Source organism: Schistocerca cancellata, chromosome 8 (assembly GCF_023864275.1).
Source record: "Schistocerca cancellata isolate TAMUIC-IGC-003103 chromosome 8, iqSchCanc2.1, whole genome shotgun sequence".
NCBI lineage: Eukaryota > Metazoa > Arthropoda > Insecta > Orthoptera > Acrididae > Schistocerca > Schistocerca cancellata.
In genome coordinates this window covers 64,606,840-64,629,073 of record NC_064633.1, presented here as the reverse complement: position 1 = coordinate 64,629,073, position 22,234 = coordinate 64,606,840, and the positions used below count along the sequence as shown (strand labels likewise).

General features: G+C 45.0%; 1 protein-coding gene across 1 annotated transcript in view; it reads right to left on the bottom strand.

Moving 5' to 3' along the window:
- LOC126095347 (odorant receptor Or2-like) overlaps window positions 1-22,234 on the bottom strand; it is a 210,311-nt gene that overhangs the window by 138,404 nt on the left and 49,673 nt on the right. The window contains exons 4-5 of the mRNA XM_049910151.1: window positions 18,111-18,210; window positions 4,521-4,628 (exon numbers count right to left, since the gene is read on the bottom strand). Of these exons, the coding sequence (XP_049766108.1) occupies window positions 4,521-4,628; window positions 18,111-18,210 (208 nt within the window). The remainder of the gene's footprint in view (window positions 1-4,520; window positions 4,629-18,110; window positions 18,211-22,234) is intronic.

Below are 22,234 nucleotides of genomic sequence, written 5' to 3'. Positions count from 1 at the left end.
AAGCGTCCACGGTCATTTCCTAGCATCCTGCCAACTGGAGAGGTCATCGCTCGGCCTCCACCGCAGGCGACCAGGACCACTGGGGTCCTTTTTTTTTTTTTTTTTTTTACTTTATTGTTATTGTAAACCTCGACAACAGGCAGGCTGTCAGCAGCACACTATGCTGCTCTTCAGCCGTAGAATATACAACGAGCAAAAACAGTGAGAAGACACATAAATGACAGAACAGTGGGCAATAAAACAGGAGACACATAGAGACAAACACGGAGCCGTTCACACTCGTCGATAATCCACACTGCTAACTGATGAGACGACACACAAACACTGAAGATGACGATGGCACTGGTGAACGATGGAGTGTGACGGTGAACACTGAGCACTAAACACGACGGTACACACGAAACACTGATGGCGGTGATCTCCGGCGCGCGAATGTCCACTTAGCGTGTGCGAGTCCGAGGACCTGCCAAGAGGGGAACAGGGGTGAGGTGGGGGAGAGGGGAGAAAAAGGATGCCAATGGCTGAGGAGACGGGGGCAGGAGGAGAGGGACTGGGGAGGGGAAGCCCAGGGGAGGAGAGGGGAGAAAAGGAGGAGGGAGGGAAAAGGGAGAGAAAGGAGGGAGGGTGCCCAGAGGAGCAAGAACAGGAGGAGGGCAGGAGGATCAAAGTTGGTAGGAGGGGTAGATGGAGGGGAGGAAGGCATCATCAGGGAGGGGGAGCTGGCGGAAGCCACCTTGGGAGAGGGTAAGGAGGGTGGAGAGATGGAGACCGGGTGGGACGTGCGAATACAGGCGCGGCAGCGGGCAGGGGTGGGAGAGGATCGGGGAGACAAGCGGGTGAGGAGGATCGAGTTTGCGGGAGGTGTACAGGAGCTGTATCCTTTCAAGGAAAAGGAGGAGGTGGGGGAAGGGGATGAGATCATACAGGATCCGCGTGAGGGAGGGGAGACGGATGCAATAGGCGAGGCGGAGAGCATGACGTTCAAGGAATTGGAGGGATTTATAAAAAGTACGGGGGGCGGAGATCCAAGCCGGATGGGCATAACAAAGGATAGGGCGGATGAGGGACTTATAGGTGTGGAGGATGGTGGAGGGGTCCAGACCCCACGTACGGCCGGAGAGGAGCTTGAGGAGACTGAGTTGGGAGCGTGCCTTGGCTTGGATTGTCCGGAGGTGGGGAGTCCAGGAGAGGCGACAGTCGAGGGTGACGCCAAGGTACTTAAGGGTGGGAGTGAGTGCGATAGGACGGCCATAGATGGTGAGATAGAAATCAAGGAGGCGGAAGGAAGGGGTGGTTTTGCCTACAATGATCGCCTGGGTTTTGGAGGGATTGACCTTGAGCAACCACTGGTTGCACCAAGCGGTGAACCGGTCAAGATGGGATTGGAGAAGGTGTTGGGAGCGCTGTAGGGTAGGGGCAAGGGCAAGGAAGGCGGTGTCATCGGCAAACTGGAGAAGGTGGACGGGGGCTGACGGCGACGGCATGTCCGCCGTGTACAAAAGGTACAGAAGGGGGGAGAGGACGGAGCCTTGGGGCACACCGGCAGAGGGGAAAAAGGTGTAGGAATCGGTGTTATGAATGGTGACATAGGAAGGACGGCGGGAGAGAAAGGAGCCGATCAGACGAACGTAGTTAATGGGAAGGGCGAAGGTTTGGAGCTTGAAGAGGAGACCGGAATGCCATACGCGGTCATATGCACGTTCGAGGTCCAGGGAGAGGAAGATTGCGGAGCGACGGGAATTAAGCTGTTCGGAAAGGAGATGAGTGAGGTGAAGGAGAAGGTCGTCGGAAGAGAAGGACGGCCGAAAGCCACACTGGGTAACGGGAAGGAGGCGGTGCTGGCGGAGATGCTGGTGGATGCGTCGGATGAGGATAGATTCCAGGACCTTGCTGAAGACCGAGGTAAGGCTGATGGGACGGTAGGAGGAGACGGCGGACGGCGGTTTGCCAGGTTGAAGGAACACCGGGGTGCCTACAGTTCTTCTATTTATGTAATCATATTAACAACCCTGGGCGCTGGATTAATGACAAACTACTGGGGTAATTGAGAACTTTACTTAAAAGCTATAACTGCATCATAGACACTTGTGGCCAGGGCTTAATGTCTAACAAATTCTGCTGTTGGTATCCTTGTCTACGTACACTGTTGAAACACTCGTTGGTTCTTTCCCTGCTGTATAGGCCCGAAAGGTGTCTGCTGCTGCCATCTTTTGTAATCTGGCCGTATGACGACTATGCATGAGAGTGTGTTTCTCTCGAGTATCGAGAGATCTGCTAAAACTGCACAAAGTTTCTGAACGCTTCTGGCAGATCTCACAGAGTGGTTTCTGTTTGGTGGACATTTCATGAGAACACTGAGCTAAATGTTTCTCTTTATAAAATCCTAATCTTTAGTTGATAATAGGTCTGCAGACCACTTACTGCAATTTGCAGAAATGTCTTGTAGTCTGCAGTTGTAAATACATTCTAAAGATTCTTTCGTTTCCTTTCTTCTCAACCATTATCACATCACCACTCTTTCCTCCAACATATTACCCACATTTCAATTCTCAATCACGTTTTAGGGGCCGTCACTTCATTAACGCATCAACATCAATCCTATTTTTCTTTCACATCTACTCCCCGTACTCAGGTGTAGCAGTAATCCATCACCAAAAATATTTTTACTACTGTATTGTCCTTTACACATTGACATCATCTCGCAGTTGCACGCGCAGGAGCCGCTGAACTACGTTATTGGATTTTTTAAACCAGCGCCCTGCAGTGAATATTATTGGACGAAGCAGTGTTTCACAAAACGCTGACTTAACCATAAATAAAGTATTTGACACCTTCAAAGTAATGTTTCTTCAGAAATGGAGAGAAAAACTAAACCTCAATCTAATCTCTGAGATCTAAATTCTATGAAACTAAGGAACAGCAACTCCAGCCGATTGAACACAAACTAGTTCGACGAAGACATATTTGAAGCCTCTTCTTCCGCAAATTTCGGTAATGGAAGAGTAAAATAAAGAAGGCAATAAAATTCAAATCAACACAATGGGAAAGAAAAGCTGAAAGACTCGTCAGATTTTGTGCAGTAAACGCTGGCATCTATAGTAGAATTTCTTCTTGTGCGTGAAAAGGTACTTCAGAATACTGCATTAGGAGGACTGGAAAGCAGGGTCGTTTTTTTTACTCTAAATTAAACCACATAAATTCTTAACAAATTTTTATTTTCAATCAGTGGCGTAATCACCCTCGTTATCAACAACCTTTTGCCATCTAGTGTGCAATTTTCAATGCTGGATGGATAAAAATCAATCGGCTTTGGGTAAAATACCTGGAGATGCCATCCACATTTTGAAATCGTATGCTACTTAAGAAAAGCTGCAGCGTTCGGAATAAATGGAAATCCTATGGTGCAACATCGAGCGAATATTTTGGGTGAGACAATACCTCCTACCCCAATTCATTAATTTTTTCCAGGATTCGTTTTGTGCAGTGCGGTCTTGCGTTATCGTGTTGCAGAATAATACCTCCTCTTTTGACAATATCTTGGCGTTTTTCGATTAAAGATTGATTTATTCAGTTTAATTGTTCACAAAAAAGGTCTGCACTCGCGGTTTGTCCAGGTTACAGAACTTGAAAATGAACGACCCAGCGAATACTTCACCAAACACAATAAAGCACGGTTTTGGGGTGTAAACCTGGCTTAGCAGTAGTTCGTGGCGATTCATTCGTAGAGAGTCGCTGCCTTTTGTGTTTTACTCATAGAGAACCCATTTGTCATTTCCAGTGACCAAGCGATCAAAAAACGCTCCTGTACTTTGTTACTGAAGCAATAACTTGAATGTGGTGGATCGGTTAGCTTTGTTTGTGTTTACCAGTCTGCTGCAACAATGTTCTTGGATGGTCGATCAAAATTAGTTAAGAGTGTTCGACAGATCCTCGCTTGACTGACAAAGATTTGCTTCCACTTCCGCCCTTGACATATCATTTTCTAGGAGTTGGTAAGATCAAAATTACCAGTTGAACTTAGAAAACTAGCTCTGGTACTTACGAACGTCTAACGCACTTGGAGAAACATAGTACATGTTTTTGGTAGCAACTGTTGCGTTACTACCCTAGCGAAGCTCTAAAAGCACATGATGCTCTTTTGGCTTTTGTCTCACCATTTCACCACGAATTGAAAAAAAAGTGAGATTAATTATTTACGAGTCAACAAGTCACTCTAACCTTAAAATATCTTCGGCACGACTTTGGAGTACACAATGAGCTGATAAATAACAAACGAATATCGACGTGCACAGAAACAACATTATTTACAGGTCCTCTCTAATTGTAAGATGTGGAGCCAAATATAGAGGGTAAAACTTGCGTTAGAGAGAGAGAGAGAGAGAGAGAGAGAGAGAGAGAGAGAGAGAGAGGTTAAGGGATTAAAATATGTCCCCAGTTCCCAACGCAGTTTTCTTAACCGACTAGTGGCGGGTATGACGTGGTGATGAATGAGAGAATGCGTTCTGATGTGAGAGTGTTACCTTGGAAAGCATGTCGTCACCGAACCAGCAGTAGAAGAGCAGCTGCGACAGCATGAACGTCAGGTAGCCTAGCAGCTTGCCTGTCTCCACCACATGGAACGAGGTTTTCTGCAATACAGGAAATACCACTGCCATTTGCATGTACATGTCAGCTTTCAACAGCACTAACTACTATGAGAAGAAGACGCATAAGTAAAATTTCGGCATTTGTCGGGTACAGAAACAGTATGAGATTTGCAAAAGCCTCAGGCGAAAGTTACAAAATTAAAAACTGATAATTCCGTGGAATGAACATTAAGTACAATAATTACTCTTGAAAGTATATATTGATGGTTTGTGCAGAGTAATCATCAACATCTTTAAAAAAATCGGAGGTGAAAAGTTTTAGTTGCAGGAAGCTTTTTGGCTGGAAGCTTATTCATCCCTTCGGGGCTCACATAATTGTTTCGCGCTGGGTATGTCTACAATATGCTTCCAGTTGAATCCACTGTTTGCAAAAACTTACGTTAATCAAAGGTACGACCTCTCTTTAAGTACAAGAGACAGCAATAAAAAGTATGTCTGTCGACAAAATGTAACTGTGTGACAGTTGTTTAATGCAGTGATTGTAATACCATTCTTAAACAATGAGCACTTCACTGATTTGCACATGTCGACGTCGAAGATGACTACAACTGTAACCAGGTAATGAAATGCTAAATACCAATACATCACAAAAAATTATTTAGTGGTTCGTGTCAAATTAAATTTAATGCGATTTATGTTGTTAGTCATTTTTTTAGCAATGAACACCTAAGCCATATGTTCTTACGGGAGAGCTGTGTAAGACGACAAAAAACTTTGCAGATTTATCATTTTTATTGATTCCATGAACTTATTATGACTGTATGGCATTCAGTAAAAGCGCTCACTGCTCTTTTTGAGTGATTACACAAATTACACAATAAAAACTGGTATAGCTCTGAAAGATATACGTCTAGGCGTGGTAAAATTAGCTGTGGACTGCAACATGCAAAGTATTCGTGCAACCTGTTAACGTAAGCTGTTATATTCGTTGTAGAGAAGTTACTTAAAGACCATACAGAAAACACGCATTCAAAGCCAAAGCTTCTTGACATTCCCCTGCCATCGCAAATAATTACCACACACTGAAACGGTGGTCATATGTTAGAAATCTGAATACCAGACACTGTCAACTGTTAAGAGTGTTGTGAATACATACGAGCCACAGATTGCGATCTCAATTTGCACTCTCTAAGATGTGTTGAAAAATGAGGAAACAGATGCTAATATGTCCAACAAAGGCCCCTATTTTAGTTGTCTTTCTCTGTTCTGGATATCGTTAACCTCCAAGGAGGTACTGCTTCTAAATTTTGTGCTACTATTCAAAGACAGTGCCCCTGGAGTGAATTTTGATTCAAGAAGATTAGACGAAATAATAAAGAAGGAAGTAGAGAACCTACTTGAAAAATGGCAAAGACAAAACCAAATTTGTGCAACTGCAAACATTTTAACTCATAAACATAGTGATATATCCTCAAAAGTATAACTAAAAGGACAGCAAATACGAGTTTTATGCACGTGCCGTTAAATTCCTTTGTTCCAGAGACAAGATCTTTACCAGATTAAACACATTTATAATCCAACATTCGGCAACCAACCTCGAAACAACAAGACAAAAGAAATGCGAGAACTAGAGGTGAACAGCCAGTAGTGATGGAAGTTGGGTGTGAGTAGTCAGTAGTAATGGAGGTTAGAGGTTAACAATTAGCAGTGGCGGAGGTTTGAAGTGTTAGCGCGAGCGGACGATCTCGACGTGTCCGACTTGGAGACTGAATATTATTCATGACTATATACTTCTTGGAACTGGATGTCACGGAAGACTATTTTTTTTTAACTGGATGTCACATTATTAAGGTAAAAAAATACAATGTTTGCTTTGCAACAAAATATTTCCTTTGCTAACCTTATGCCTATTAGTAGTTAGAGCCTACAGTAGTTAGAATCTTTTATTTATCTGGCTGTATTGGCGCTTGCTGAGTTGCAGTAGTTCGGGTAATGAAAATTTTCTATGAGGTAAGTGACTTATGATATGTATGGGTTATTGTCAGTATTTCTTCTAATTCATGGCCATTCTTTTGTATTGATTATTTAAAGTCAGGTTATCATTTTTGAGCAGTCGGATAGCGTTGCGCTAGAGTATCGTGGGTCAGTGTTGCGATGATAAGAATAAGTAAAGAGAAAGTAGATTCACTCGCATTCAATTTCACTCAGCAGTTTAAGCAAATACTTGAGTAATCATTCAGCAGTTTAAGCAAAATCTTCATTAAGAAGTTTCAGCCTTACCATATATACAGTGATTTTGTTACTATAGTTATCTGTCTTGAGTGACTGCAAACTGATTAAAAGTCAGCTCAAGACAGATAACCTATAAAAATATATGTTAACAGCTGCTGCGGAAGATCGCCACGCAAACAAACATATTACACTGATTTTTCTACATCCAGTGCCAGAAAAGATGCAACTGCCTCAAGTACAAGGCAAACAAGTAGTTCATCGCTGTCGGAGTATACGATAACAAATTAAAACCAAACACACGCGCCACAGCGAAACGTGTCCACAGTGTACCAGCAGCCTGGCCAGAGACACACGTGGTCTTAATCCTGTCGCAACAGACCCTGATGTGGCAGCAGGTGCAACACGTGCCCGGAATTCTTCCCTGGACGATGCTCGGCCGTCCACCCTTACGTGCCTCTGTACCACGTCGACGTCCACAACCTGTTCTACGGCTGTGGGAACGTTCGACAGACCACTGCAGGAAGCGCCGCCATAACAGCGATTCACTGTGTGCAACAATCCTTCTACACGGCTGTGGAGCTCCCCACAGACCCACTGTGCAATCCCGTTCCAATAACTGAAGTCGTTCGCAGAGTACGTACTCGTCAGTGGGGCACAGTTGTATCCTAGAATGAATCCTGCAAACATTCTTCATCTCTTAAGTCACTACAAGGTGCATTCAAGTTCTAAGGCCTCCGATTTTTTTTCTCCGGACTGGAAAGAGATAGAAATATGCGCATTGTTTTAAAATGAGGCCGCGTTCATTGTCAATACGTCCCAGAGATGGCAGCACCGTACGGCAGATGGAATTTTACCGCCAGCGGCGAGAATGAGAACTGTTTTAAATACTTAAAATGGCGACGTTTTCCTTACTTGAACAGCGTGCAATCATTCGTTTTCTGAATTTGCGTGGTGTGAAACCAATTGAAATTCATCGACAGTTGAAGGAGACATGTGGTGATGGAGTTATGGATGTGTCGAAAGTGCGTTCGTGGGTGCGACAGTTTAATGAAGGCCGAACATCGTGTGACAACAAACCGAAACAACCTCGGGCTCGCACAAGCCGGTCTGACGACACGATCGAGAAAGTGGAGAGAATTGTTTTGGGGGATCGCCGAATGACTGTTGAACAGATCACCTCCAGACTTGGCATTTCTGTGGGTTCTGTGCACACAATCCTGCATGACGACCTGAAATTGCGAAAGGTGTCATCCAGGTGGGTGCCACGAATGCTGACGGACGACCACACGGCTGCCCGTGTGGCATGTTGCCGAGCAATGTTGACACGCAACGACAGCACGAATGGGACTATCTTTTCGTCGGTTGTGACAATGGATGAGACGTGGATGTCATTTTTCAATCGAGAAACAAAGCGCCAGTCAGCTCAATGGAAGCACACAGATTCACCGTCACCAAAAAAATTTCGGGTAACCGCCAGTGCTGAAAAAATGATGGTGTCCATGCACACAGATTCACCGTCACCAAAAAAATTTCGGGTAACCGCCAGTGCTGAAAAAATGATGGTGTCCATGTTCTGGGACAGCGAGGGCGTAATCCTTACCCATTGCGTTCCAAAGGGCACTACGGTAACAGGTGCATCCTACGAAAATGTTTTGAAGAACAAATTCCTTCCTGCACTGCAACAAAAACGTCCGGGAAGGGCTGCGCGTGTGCTCTTTCACCAAGACAACGCACCCGCACATCGAGCTAACGTTACGCAACAGTTTCTTCGTGATAACAACTTTGAAGTGATTCCTCATGCTCCCTACTCACCTGACCTGGCTCCTAGTGACTTTTGGCTTTTTCCAACAATGAAAGACACTCTCCGTGGCCGCACATTCACCAGCCGTGCTGCTATTGCCTCAGAGATTTTCCAGTGCTCAAAACAGACTCCTAAAGAAGCCTTCGCCGCTGCCATGGAATCATGGCGACAGCGTTGTGAAAAATGTGTACGTCTGCAGGGCGATTACGTCGAGAAGTAGCGCCAGTTTCATCGAGTAGTTAATTATAAAAAAAATCGGAGGCCTTAGAACTTGAATGCACCTCGTACAGTTACTGCCTGCATAGTCAAAACAGAGGGTGCACAGACAGACCCCCTGAGCTCCATATGGTTGCCAATGGCTGTGGTAAATGAATCACTAATACTACGACTCCTGAGTATGCGCATATTATATATCCTTGTGCCACTGAACACAGTCCTTGAGTATGTGGAATTTCTTTCTGGTAGCGTATTTGGTATGTTTCTTCGCAAGTGAGTCACAAGAGTATAGAATTGATTGAAAAGTTTCTTTCAGCACGAAAACACTGAGATTTGTTTCCCTATGAGCAATGCACGCGAATATTTAAAAAAACTTATCTTAGAGTTGCATAAAAATCCAGTCGCTATTCGTGACAACGCACACTGGCGAAACTGCATCTGAATTTTTTCGAGAATACTGCGGTATTTTGTTTATTCTTCTTGTTTCTAATTTTTATACACTCCTGGAAATTGAAATAAGAACACCGTGAATTCATTGTCCCAGGAAGGGGAAACTTTATTGACACATTCCTGGGGTCAGATACATCACATGATCACACTGACAGAACCACAGGCGCATAGACACAGGCAACAGAGCATGCACAATGTCGGCACTAGTACAGTGTATATCCACCTTTCGCAGCAATGCAGGCTGCTATTCTCCCATGGACACGATCGTAGAGATGCTGGATGTAGTCCTGTGGAACGGCTTGCCATGCCATTTCCACCTGGCGCCTCAGTTGGACCAGCGTTCGTGCTGGACGTGCAGACCGCGTGAGACGACGCTTCATCCAGTCCCAAACATGCTCAATGGGGGACAGATCCGGAGATCTTGCTGGCCAGGGTAGTTGACGTACACCTTCTAGAGCACGTTGGGTGGCACGGGATACATGCGGACGTGCATTGTCCTGTTGGAACAGCAAGTTCCCTTGCCGGTCTAGGAATGGTAGAACGATGGGTTCGATGACGGTTTGGATGTACCGTGCACTATTCAGTGTCCCCTCGACGATCACCAGTGGTGTACGGCCAGTGTAGGAGATCGCTCCCCACACCATGATGCCGGGTGTTGGCCCTGTGTACCTCGGTCGTATGCAGTCCTGATTGTGGCGCTCACCTGCACGGCGCCAAACACGCATACGACCATCATTGGCACCAAGGCAGAAGCGACTCTCATCGCTGGAGACGACACGTCTCCATTCGTCCCTCCATTCACGCCTGTCGCGACACCACTGGAGGCGGGCTGCACGATGTTGGGGCGTGAGCGGAAGACGGCCTAACGGTGTGGGGTACCGTAGTCCAGCTTCATGCAGACGGTTGCGAATGGTCCTCGCCGATACCCCAGGAGCAACAGTGTCCCTAATTTGCTGGGAAGTGGCGGTGCGGTCCCCTACGGCACTGCATAGGATCCTACGGTCTTGGCGTGCATCCGTGCGTCGCTGCGGTCCGGTCCCAGGTCGACGGGCACGTGCACCTTCCGCCGACCACTGGCGACAACATCGATGTACAGTGGAGACCTCACGCCCCACGTGTTGAGCAATTCGGCGGTACGTCCACCCGGCCTCCCGCATGCCCACTATACGCCCTCGCTCAAAGTCCGTCAACTGCACATACGGTTCACGTCCACGCTGTCGCGGCATGCTACCAGTGTTAAAGACTGCGATGGAGCTCCGTATGCCACGGCAAACTGGCTGACACTGACGGCGGCGGTGCACAAATGCTGCGCAGCTAGCGCCATTCGACGGCCAACACCGCGGTTCCTGGTGTGTCCGCTGTGCCGTGCGTGTGATCATTGCTTGTACAGCCCTCTCGCAGTGTCCGGAGCAAGTATGGTGGGTCTGACACACCGGTGTCAATGTGTTCTTTTTTCCATTTCCAGGAGTGTATTTCATATTTTTACACTGATCTCATTCCATCCTCTACACACGACCACCAATCGCTGGACTACAGGAATATGCCACAATTTACACCAAGCTGTGATGCCATAGTCACACGGCTGTCTCCAATCAAGAAAAACAAAATCTGCCGTAGCAGATCACGGAGTATTGGCAACTCGAATACCACATGAACTTTGTTTTACTTTCATTTATACTTAGACCTACTTTCTTAGCTTCTTCCATTAGTACACTCCCCATTTTCTCCAGGTCTTCCATGTTCTTTCCTATCAGCACAACATCATCTGCAAAAGCCAAGACATTTATCTTTTTTCCTATGGTGACTCCTGAACTTTCACATGTTACTTTCCTCAGGGTGCTGTTGAGGGCCAAATTGAACAGGGTTGGTGATATAAGCCCCTCCAGCCGGAGATTTTAGTCGTCCCTCGGGCAGGGGTGTGTGTGTTGTTCTTAGCATAAGTTAGTTTATGTAGTGTGTACGTCTAGGGACCGATGACCTAAGCAATTTGGTCCCTTAGGAATTCAAGCACATTTGAACATTTGGTGATCTAATATATCCCTGTCTCACTCCAGTTTTTACTTCAAATGCTTCTGAGAACTTCTCCTGTACTTTCACTCTACACTTCTATTCCATCACACACATTTTAGTTAACTTTATCAGCTTTTCAGGTATCCCACACTATGCATTATCCTCCATATTTCCTCTCTTACTATGCTGTCATATGCTTTGTTGAAATCTATAACCAGGCAAAATGTATCATGATTGTGGTCCCAGTTCTTATCTAATATTGGTCTTAATGTGAATATTTGGTCGACCGTTGATTTACCTTTTCTGAACCCTTGTGCTGTCTAATATTTCCACAATGTATGGGTTCAGCCTGTTTAGTTTAATTCTTGATATTACTTTAAAGCATGTGCATAGTAGAGATATCCCTCTGTAGTTCTGTGTCAGTATTTTGTATCCTTTATTGTATATGGGATATACATCAGCAGTTTTCCATTCCTCTAGCATTACTTCTTCTCTCCATACCTCTTTTATCAGTTCGGCTAACAATTAATGTATCTTCTCTCCCCCTTCTTTGATTAGCCCTGCTGATATCATGTCTATGCCAGGGGCCTTCCCATTTTTTAGTCTTTTTATTGCATCCTTCACCGCCATCAGAGTTGGTTCTTCGACTAATTGTTGAACGTTCTGATTTTCTGCCTTGTTTTCGATGTTGTAGGTATATGCCGCGTTATTCAGCATTTCTTTGAAGCATTTCCTCCAGTTCTTTAAATTTCCTTAATTTGTAGTGATCAGTTTTCCATTCTCGTCCTCCATTATCAAAGACTTAGCTCTGTACTCTTTTCTGTAGCTATTAATTGTCCTGTGTTTAATTGTGGGTTCTGGTTATAATCCTCCTCAGCCACCTCTATCTGTTTACATATGAATGCTCTTTTCCCTCGCCTTATTATACCCTTCATTTCTCTCGTGGCTTTCCTGTTCGTTCTTTGGTTTTCATGGTTGTTACTGCCCCGGGAGTAGACAACATTCCATTAGAACTACTGACGGCCTTGGGAGAGCCAGTCCTGACAAAACTCTACCATCTGGTGAGCAAGATGTATGGGACAGGCGAAATACCCTCAGACTTCAAGAAGAATATAATAATTCCAATGCCAAAGAAAGCAGGTGTTGACAGATGTGAAAATTACCGTACTATCAGTTTAATAAGTCACGGATGCAAAATACTAACGCGAATTCTTTACAGACGAATGGAAAAACTGGTAGAAGCCAACCTCGGGGAAGATCAGTTTGGATTCCGTAGAAATAGTGGAACACGTGAGGCAATACTGACCCTACGACTTATCTTAGAGGCTAGATTAAGGAGAGGCAAACCTACGTTTCTAGCATTTGTAGACTTAGAGATAGCTTTTGACAATGTTGACTGGAATACACTCTTTCAAATTCTGAAGGTGCAGGGGTAAAATACAGGGAGCGAAAAGCTATTTACAATTTGTACAGAAACCAGATAGCAGTTATAAGAGTCGAGGGACATGAAAGGGGAGCAGTGGTTGGGAAGGGAGTGAGACAGGGTTGTAGCCTCTCCCCGATGTTATTCAATCTGTATATTGAGCAAGCAGTAAAGTAAACAAAAAAAAAGTTCGGAGTAGGAATGAAAATCCGTGGAGAAGAAATAAAAACTTTGAGGTTCGCCGATGACATTGTAATTCTGTCAGAGACAGCAAAGGACTTGGAAGAGCAGTTGAATGGAATGGATAGTGTCTTGAAAGGAGGATATAAGATGAACATCAACAAAAGCAAAACGAAGATAATGGAATGTAGTCGAATTAAGTCGGGTGATGCTGAAGGAATTAGATTAGGAAATGAGACACTTAAAGTAGTAATGGAGTTTTGCTATTTGGGGAGCAAAATAACTGATGATAGTCGAAGTAGGGAGGATATAAAATATAGACTGGCAATGGCAAGGAAAGCGTTTCTGAAGAAGAGAAATTTGTTAACATCGAGTATAGATTTAAGTGTCAGGGAGTCGTTTCTGAAAGTATTTGTATGGATTGTAGCCATGTATGGAAGTGAAACATGGACAATAACTAGTTTGGACAAGAAGAGAATAGAAGCTTTCGAAATGTGGTGCTACAGAAGAATGCTGAAGATTAGATGGTAGATCATTTAACTAATGAGGAGGTATTGAATAGGATTGGGGAGAAGAGAAGTTTGTGGCACAACTTGACTAGAAGAAGGGATCAGTTGGTAGGACATGTTCTGAGGCATGAAGGGATCACCAATTTAGTATTGGAAGGCAGCGTGGAGGGTAAAAATCGTAGAGGGAGACCAAGAGATGAATACACTAAGCAGATTTAGATGGATGTAGGTTGCAGTAGGTACTGGGAGATGAAGAACCTTGCACAGGAGAGAGTAACATGGAGAGCTGCATCAAATCAGTCTCTGGACTGAAGACCACAACAACACAACAACTGTTCATCATTGCCCGTCTGGCTCTCTTCCTGTCCTGTACTGTTTTTCTACATGTTTCACTGAACCATGATTTGCGTTTTATATTGCTATTATTATTATCAACTGGTAGTTCATGCGCAGTCTCCCTCATAACTCTTGTCAACTTCTTCCATTTTGTGTTCATATCTTCTTTTCTATTGTTGTCATTCTCTAATTCAGCTAATCTATTTTTAAGGTTAATCTTAAACTGCTTATTCACCTCCTTCTCTTTTAGCCTACTCACGTCTATTCTTTGGGTTCTTTTACCACTTTTGCTCTTACTAGGTGGTTTTGGTAATGATTGTTTCATCTTTATTAGCACAAGAGAATGGTCTGATCCTATCTCAGCTCCTCTCATTGTCCTAACATCTGTTACTGCCTTTTTATGTTTTTTCTCTATCAAAACATGGTCCATTTGGTTCCTAGTTAATCCATACAGTGAGATACATGCTGCTTTATGTATGTGTTTATGGGGGAATGGTGTACTTGCTATTTTCATTTCTAGCTGTGGCGAAGTTGATAAGCCTTGTACCATTATCATTTGATTCAGTGTGAAGGCTGAACATGCCTATATATGGTTGCCATTGCTGTTCTTGTCCTATTTTGGCACTTAAATCTCCCAGCACAATTTTGATATCATACTGTGGTAATCAGGAGTACATTTGGTCTAAGATGTCATAGAATTCGTCTCTTATGTCTTCCTCCTTCTCCTCAGCTGGGGCATGAACACTTATTAGTATTTCTATATTTGCCTTTCATTCTGATGTAACATATTCTTTCATTGACATTTTCTAGCTTGTTTCCGCTGTATATGATCGTGTAGTTTTTTTCTCTGTGCATACTTTGTCCAGGCCATCTTATCTCCTGCAGGGCTGTAATATCCGTCTTGTACTCTGTTAGTTCTTCATCAAGTATCTTTGTTGATCTGCAGAGTACAGTGTTTTTACGTTCCATGTACCTATTCGTAGTCCTTTATTCAGAAGCTTGGGTCGTTTTCCGTTATATCCATTCCAATCCGAGGCTGTGTGTGAGTGTATAGGAACCCATCAGTTCTTTACAATGTTGGTTAGCCCAAAGATTAAACCGTCCCACTATATCGCGGCTGGTCCGCAGCTCGTGGTCGTGCGGTAGCGTTCTCGCTTCCCACGCCCGGGTTCCCGGGTTCGATTCCCGGCGGGGTCAGGGATTTTCTCTGCCTCGTGATGACTGGGTGTTGTGTGCTGTCCTTAGGTTAGTTAGGTTTAACTAGTTCTAAGTTCTAGGGGACTGATGACTATAGATGTTAAGTCCCATAGTGCTCAGAGCCATTTGAACCAATATCGCGGCTTGGGACCGGCTGGAAGGCTAGTTTTCCTCCAGGCGTGGTTGTTGTGTTTTAAACAATTTTACAATTCTAATTTTAATATTTGTCAAGAATTTCGTATTTTAGCAGACGGAATTAAGTTAGTCGATATGTAGACATTCGTTCAACCAAATGCCGCCGCTTTCTCGTGTGTTAGCAACACCGCCATTAGCAGATTAGACAGAATGTATCATCATCATCATCATCATCATTTAAGACTGATTATGCCTTTCAGCGTTCAGTCTGGAGCATAGCCCCCCTTATACAATTCCTCCATGATCCCCTATTCAGTGCTAACATTGGTGCCTCTTCTGATGTTAAACCTATTACTTCAAAATCATTCTTAACCGAATCCAGGTACCTTCTCCTCGGTCTGCCCCGACTCTTCCTACCCTCTACTGCTGAATCCATGAGTCTCTTGGGTAACCTTGCTTCTCCAATGCGTGTAACATGACTCCACCATCTAAGCCTGTTCGCCCTGACTGCTACATCTATAGAGTTCATTCCCAGTTTTTCTTTGATTTCCTCATTGTGGACACCCTCCTGCCATTGTTCCCATCTACTAGTACCTGCAATCATCCTAGCTACTTTCATATCCGTAACCTCAACCTTGTTGATAAGGTAACCTGAATTCACCCAGCTTTCGCTCCCATACAACAAAGTTGGTCGAAAGATTGAACGGTGCACAGGTAACTTAGTCTTGGTACTGACTTCCTTCTTGCAGAAGAGAGTAGATCGTAGCTGAGCGCTCACTGCATTAGCTTTGCTACACCTCGCTTCCAGTTCTTACAGAATGTATATTAAAAACAATATCAAGCTTTACGTTATGGATTGTAAACAATGGCCACTGAGCTCCTCCAATAACTCAGCACGTGGTGTTACGAGCAGTTACTCATATACGAGCACATGTACTGGTCATGGGATAGAAGGTTTAACTGAGCGATGTGTGTCTGGAAAGTTGCAGCATAGTCGCCGGACCAGGCCGGTAAGCACAGTCGTCGCATGGTGCGTGTGACGCCGGAGTGAGGGTGGCAAGAGGGAGGGAAGCATCAGCTCGGCCAGTCGGCGGATGTATGCCTGCATTTCCTCACGGGGGAGAGGGGTGAAGCTAGACCACCGCGTAGCTATGGAAAGTAGCCGCGTGGCACAGGCCACATCGAAAGAGAAACGGGAACAGCTCAACAAAAGATCATCTTTAAGATAACGCATGAGTGGAGCAATATGATATATAAAATTCCATCAGTGGATAGGGGAGAGACTAAGGCATAGCTTACCTAGGAACACATTATGTTTCCTGGCCCGTGTTTCAGTCTTTCTTTTTCAATATCTTTAAAACTAATTATGTACAGTTTGGACAGTTAAGCTGTAACGGAACAAAGTCTTTTACCACGTAACATGTGGTATTTGCAAACGAACTAAATTTAATTAATCTCGTAACAGTTTTACCTATCTTCAAAACGGAAATTTGTGTTAGTTTCCAATAGCTTTATATTCCATAATGTGTTTTAACTTGTAACTGGTTTTCGATACTACTTATACTGAATCTCATTTCACTTACTGGTTACTGGTGTCTAGTAGAGCAATAATTTAACAGATAAAGTATGAAATGCAAGTGTTGACAAGAGTTTCTCAATTGCAACATTATTAAATCTGAATAGAATATTTGTTCCCAAGTACACGACTGTGTTGTACCTTCGAACATTATTTCATATCTGGAGAAACCTTACGTTTACGGAGCAACTTCCATAATTTCAGAAAAGGACCACAGCACCACAAAATATGAATGCTATCAATTAAAAATGGAACATACATTAACTTCCTTTTAATGGACTTGCTAGAGGCGAAAAGGTACACCACTCTTCCCTACATCGTACCGTATTTCACGGATATGTCTGCCAAGACCGAAACGAGTACGACACTCATGAAGTTTTCTTATCAGACGTAACACACAGCATCAATTGAGAAAACAAAGAAACTATGTTATATGAGACAAAGCTATCAAAGTTGCAAACAGTTATTGAGGAGTCACAGAAAAAGAAAGAAGCAGGTTTTGATGGAATGTCTGTCGAATTTTCGTTATATTTCTGATATTTGATCGGCCCGCAAATAACCAAGATGCACACAGAGTACAGAGACAATGTTTGACGAAAATCTACCTTCATACTTTACAGAAGGACTTTCAGTGTTCACGCACACACACACAGACACACACACACATACACACAAGAAAATAAAAATCCTATATTACCAGCCGGTAATCGCGCTCAACTCTGATTTAAAATTATGGACACGGATGTTAAATGACAGGATAAAAGAACTTCTCCCAGAAGTAGTCGGTCAGTATCAGAGCAGCGCCATAAAAGGATGTTCCATGGTGAATATTGTAGCGGAATGGATAAAACTCACCTAACAAGCGCCATTAAAGTACAGTTAGCGTTAGCTTTTGTCACTTCTCATATCAGGCTAAAGTAATTCGCACAATACAACAGAGCTTTCCAAACACTCTCTCAGTTTACAAGGTAAATGGTCAAACAACTCGTCCAATACTATTCAAACAACCCATACGACGGCGTTGCCCACTTTCTGTAACTCTTGGTGCAAGTAGTAGAACCTCTCCTGAAAAAGTTACATACAATTCTACATGGCCTATATAAGTCACCAATACTAAACCCGTATGTCACGTATATGCGGATGACACCAGCATTATCATAAGCAATAACGGAAATCTGCACCCAACAAGAACTATCCTACAAGACTAGACCAATGCGACCGGTGGCGTTATTAACCACAAAAAATCGCAAAGGGAAACGACTATGGAGATTATGACGGCCGATCCGAATGTGTTGGTGAAGGCAAAGTGGCGCGACAAACTCGTTCACGCGTTTTACGACAACGCCTTCCTTTCTGACTGTGACTTCACTGGTGTTAATGTTTTCCACGTTAAGTATTTCCGGGCTCTGCCTACGAGGCTCCATGGCAGAGAAGACAACTCCTGGAGCTGCACGCTTACCTTGGCCACCTGGAAGAGCAGGAAACAGATGCCCGCCGCCGAGGCGACGACCTGCGGCAGCAGCGCCCCGCCGACGGCCTGGTTGAGGCACTCCGCCTCGCTGCAACAACGCACGCAAGTGTAAGGCCACCCAGGTGCACTCCCCCGACTGCCAACACACAGGAGACGCAAGACATGCATTCTGTTCCACAATATTCCGACACGACATGTAAGTAAATAACTGTCGTTGGCGAGGACTGTAATAACAAGCCAGCCATTCGACCTGTCACATGAAGATACGACGAAAAGCGAAAAAGAGGCGAGCAGTTGATACATTGTTCTGGAGCGGGACTAGATCCTATTGCAGAAATTCCGCTATCGTTTACACTTCTGAGCAAGTGAATATAACTACTGTATCACGTAGATGCCCCCCCCCCCTTTACCCTTGTCGAGCATGTGGATAAGAGATAGCTACTGTGTCGTGTAGAGGCCCCCCCTCCCCCTCTCCCTTGTCTACTCGGCGAATGGAATAGTTGAGACAGTCACTTCATTGTCTTCAGACCTTGTATTGGCCATAGGCTGGACAATCCAGCAGTGTGATTTCAGCCGACTTGATGCACACATTATGAATATCGAGTCCGCAGTTCACTTCATCACCGAGGTCGAGAGAGGCTCAAGACTTTTCACAAGCCACCGGATCACGGATGTGCCGGAGATGTCTAATACAGGGAAAACAGCTGCCGCAAAGGCCAGTTACTGTGCGCAACTACGCCAGTTCTGCAATGGATATGTGGGTCGCAGTGTAGCATCCCAGTCCCCAGCTCAGAGCTGGACAAGAAATGATGAGCACTCGCATCATCCCGTTTCCTCGTTATGAGGTGCAGAACACAGTCGCATACGCCTCCTCTACTCAACATTCGTCACGGAGCACAAATATTAGCACGGGCGCAGGTATACCGTCAGTAGACACTCTAAATTACGACTAGTTCAAATGGCTCTGAGCACTATGGGACTTAACTTCTGAGGTCATCAGTCCCCTAGAACTTAGAACTACTTAAACCTAACTAATCTAAGGACGTCACACACATCCATGTCCGAGGCAGCATTCGAACCTGCGACCGTAGCGGTCGCGCGGTTCCTGACTGTAGCGCCTAGAACCGCTCGGCCACTCCGGCCGGCTACGACTAGTCAGATGAATCTCGGTACACGTTGTTATACGCCAATAGCAGGCTACGAGTGCGTAGAAATCCATATGGGGTGATGCACATCGCCTACCAACAGCAGTGCTGAAAGTACCTTTGTGGGATAGAGGTACATAATTGAGAAAATGGGCTCCCAGTGTACCATCTTCTGCCACGGGCGAAAGATTGAGGAGCCTACTTTCGAATCATACGAGTGCTTTGAGATATGATACGCACAGATGAGAGTGCTTGTGTGGCTTCCAAGATTACCCACTTATAGTGAGCACATCAACAGTATGAGATCTACGTCTCTTCGACTCTCGGTGCAAACCTAAGTTACTGTAGTTTCATCATTCAGCTATAAAGGCTGACACACAATAATAAGAAAACACTTGCCATATCAACATTAACTATGAAAGGACTTAAGAAAGAAGCTTCTCTCCCCGCATGGTGCACCGGACGTCAATGAGGTTAATTGAATGCTACAGCATGAGTTCAAGAGAACGTCATGTAGAGAGAAGCATCCACCAGCTCGTTAATTAGACTGCACAATAGGATTAAACGATCACTTCTTCGAACTCCTGTAACCGTCTCCCACTGCGACATATACGTCTGAATTGGCTCAAGGCTGCCTGCAATGCTACAAATGCCTGTAATGCTACAAAAGTGTGGCGCCATGAGAACTCACCCCCGCGCTCGGCGACATTTCAAACAGCAAGTTTCCGACACATGCCAAAAAAAGGTAAGAGCTTAGAAGCTCCTGTGATGTGTAACGTGGGTTAATGATTGCACATTCGCACCGAATATCATCACAAATCTGCCCGACACCATCAGCTCGTTAACTAGCTTCCATGGCACATTAGTGAGTACTCAGTACGCGAGAACACTCATTCAGTACGCTGATAACGTGAAAAAGGATAACCAGCGTATCTGAAAGCTGAATTTGTGACGCCTTACAACAGATCCAGGTCTTCTGGAAGAGCTGGCCACACTGGAAAAACTAGGGTAGACGAAGTCATGGTTGCCCAACGACTAAGGCCGGCTGCTCCAGCCTATAGTGGCTCACAGGGTTGGGTTGTTTTTGGAGGAGGAGACCAAGTAGCGAGGTCATCGGTCCATCAGGTTAGAGAAGGACGGCGGAGGAAGTCGGCCGTGCCCTTTCAAAGGAACCATCCTGGCATTTGCCTGGAGCAATTTAGGGAAATCACGGGAAACCTAAATCAGGAAGGCCGGACGCGAGATTGAACCGTCGTCCTCCCGAATGCGAGTCCAGTGTGCTAACCACTGCGCTACCTCGCTCGGTGTGGCTTATAGGGCCGGCCGGAGTGGCCGTGCGGTTCTAGGCGCTACAGTCTGGAACCGCGTGACCGCTACAGTCGCAGGTTCGAATCCTGCCTCGGGCATGGATGTGTGTGATGTCCTTAGGTTAGTTAGGTTTAAGTAGTTCTAAGTTCTAGGGGACTGATGACCACAGCAGTTAAGTCCCATAGTGCTCAGAACCATTTGAACCATTTTTTTGGCTTATAGGCCAAGAGTGCTGCCACTGGGGAAACACTAGCAAGCCGGGCTCACGTACGTACCGCCCACTTTAGACCGTCAATGTCAGTGGTGTTCAGCTGTGCACATTATGCGCAGTAACGTAATCGGTGCCAGCTAATAACTGCGAGAAAAAGACCGCGTGCATTCTGAGATGGGACAGGCAACTGCCCATGACAGACTTTACTGACAGTAACTACAGGCGTCTGCTTTAGCTAAGTATGTATGCAGTCAACTTGGCGTCTGTACTCAAATTTAGCCTGAGAGGTTTCTTACTAACTCAAGAGCTATTTCCAAACATTAGCCAGTTTCCCACGCAGACATTACACCATTAAATCATCACTAACCAGTTGATAAAATAATATTATAGAACTCACTTTTCTCAACAAATTCTCTTAAAAGATCGGTAATAATCTGATGGCCTTTCACATTTAATTTTTTATGCTCGGTATTTCTTCATTTATCCAGCAGCTTTTTTAACTCGTTGCTTCTTTACATCATTTGGAACTTCTTCTTCGAAACAAAGGTTCCCCTTACGTTTTCCCGAGAAACACATCCCGGAACAGTGCTCACGTAAAACATATATATGGTATGTACCATAAGTAAGATATTGGCCAACAGTTCCTCTTATTCTCTTCAATCTGAAGCAAACTAAAGATTGAGTGCCCCCTGCTGTTGGCGCCTCCTCTGTGAGCCGCTGACCCGAGCCTGGGCCACCCAGTTGCCCAGCTGCATATCGCTGTCCATCGCCCCGTGTGGGCGCACGTTGGTGCCGTCCATTGCCCAGACCCAGTGTACACCATCGACATCCGCCATATCGCAGGCCTCAGCTTAACCCTCTTGCTCCGTGGCCTTTACACTGCCACTACAGAAGGGAGCCAGCAGCAGCGTTGCCCTCGGTTTTCTGTCGGCATTAGCCACTACTAGCCACCAATGCACGTGCCCTACCTTCCTGGCGGCCAACCAGTGGTCCTGGCATGCTGCAGTGACTGTGGCTGACAATGTTATGAGAGACCACTGACTGTCCCTCCAGCAGTGATTCCATCACTGTAAATATTATGAACAAACTACACTACTGGCCATTAAAATTGCTAACCCAAGAAGAAATGCAGATGATAAACGGATATTCATTGGACAAATATATTATACTAGAAGTGACATTTTCACGCAATTTGGGTGCATAGATCCTGAGAAATCAGTACCCGGAACAACCACCTCTGGCCGTAATAACGGCCTTGATACGCCTGGGCATTGAGTCAAACAGAGCTTGGATGGCGTGTACAGGTACAGCTGCCCATACAGCTTCAGCATGATACCACAGTTCATCAAGAATAGTGACTGGCGTATTGTGACGAACCAGTTGCTCGGCCACCATTGACCAGACGTTTTCAATTGGTGAGAGATCTGGCCAGGGCAGCAGTCGAACGT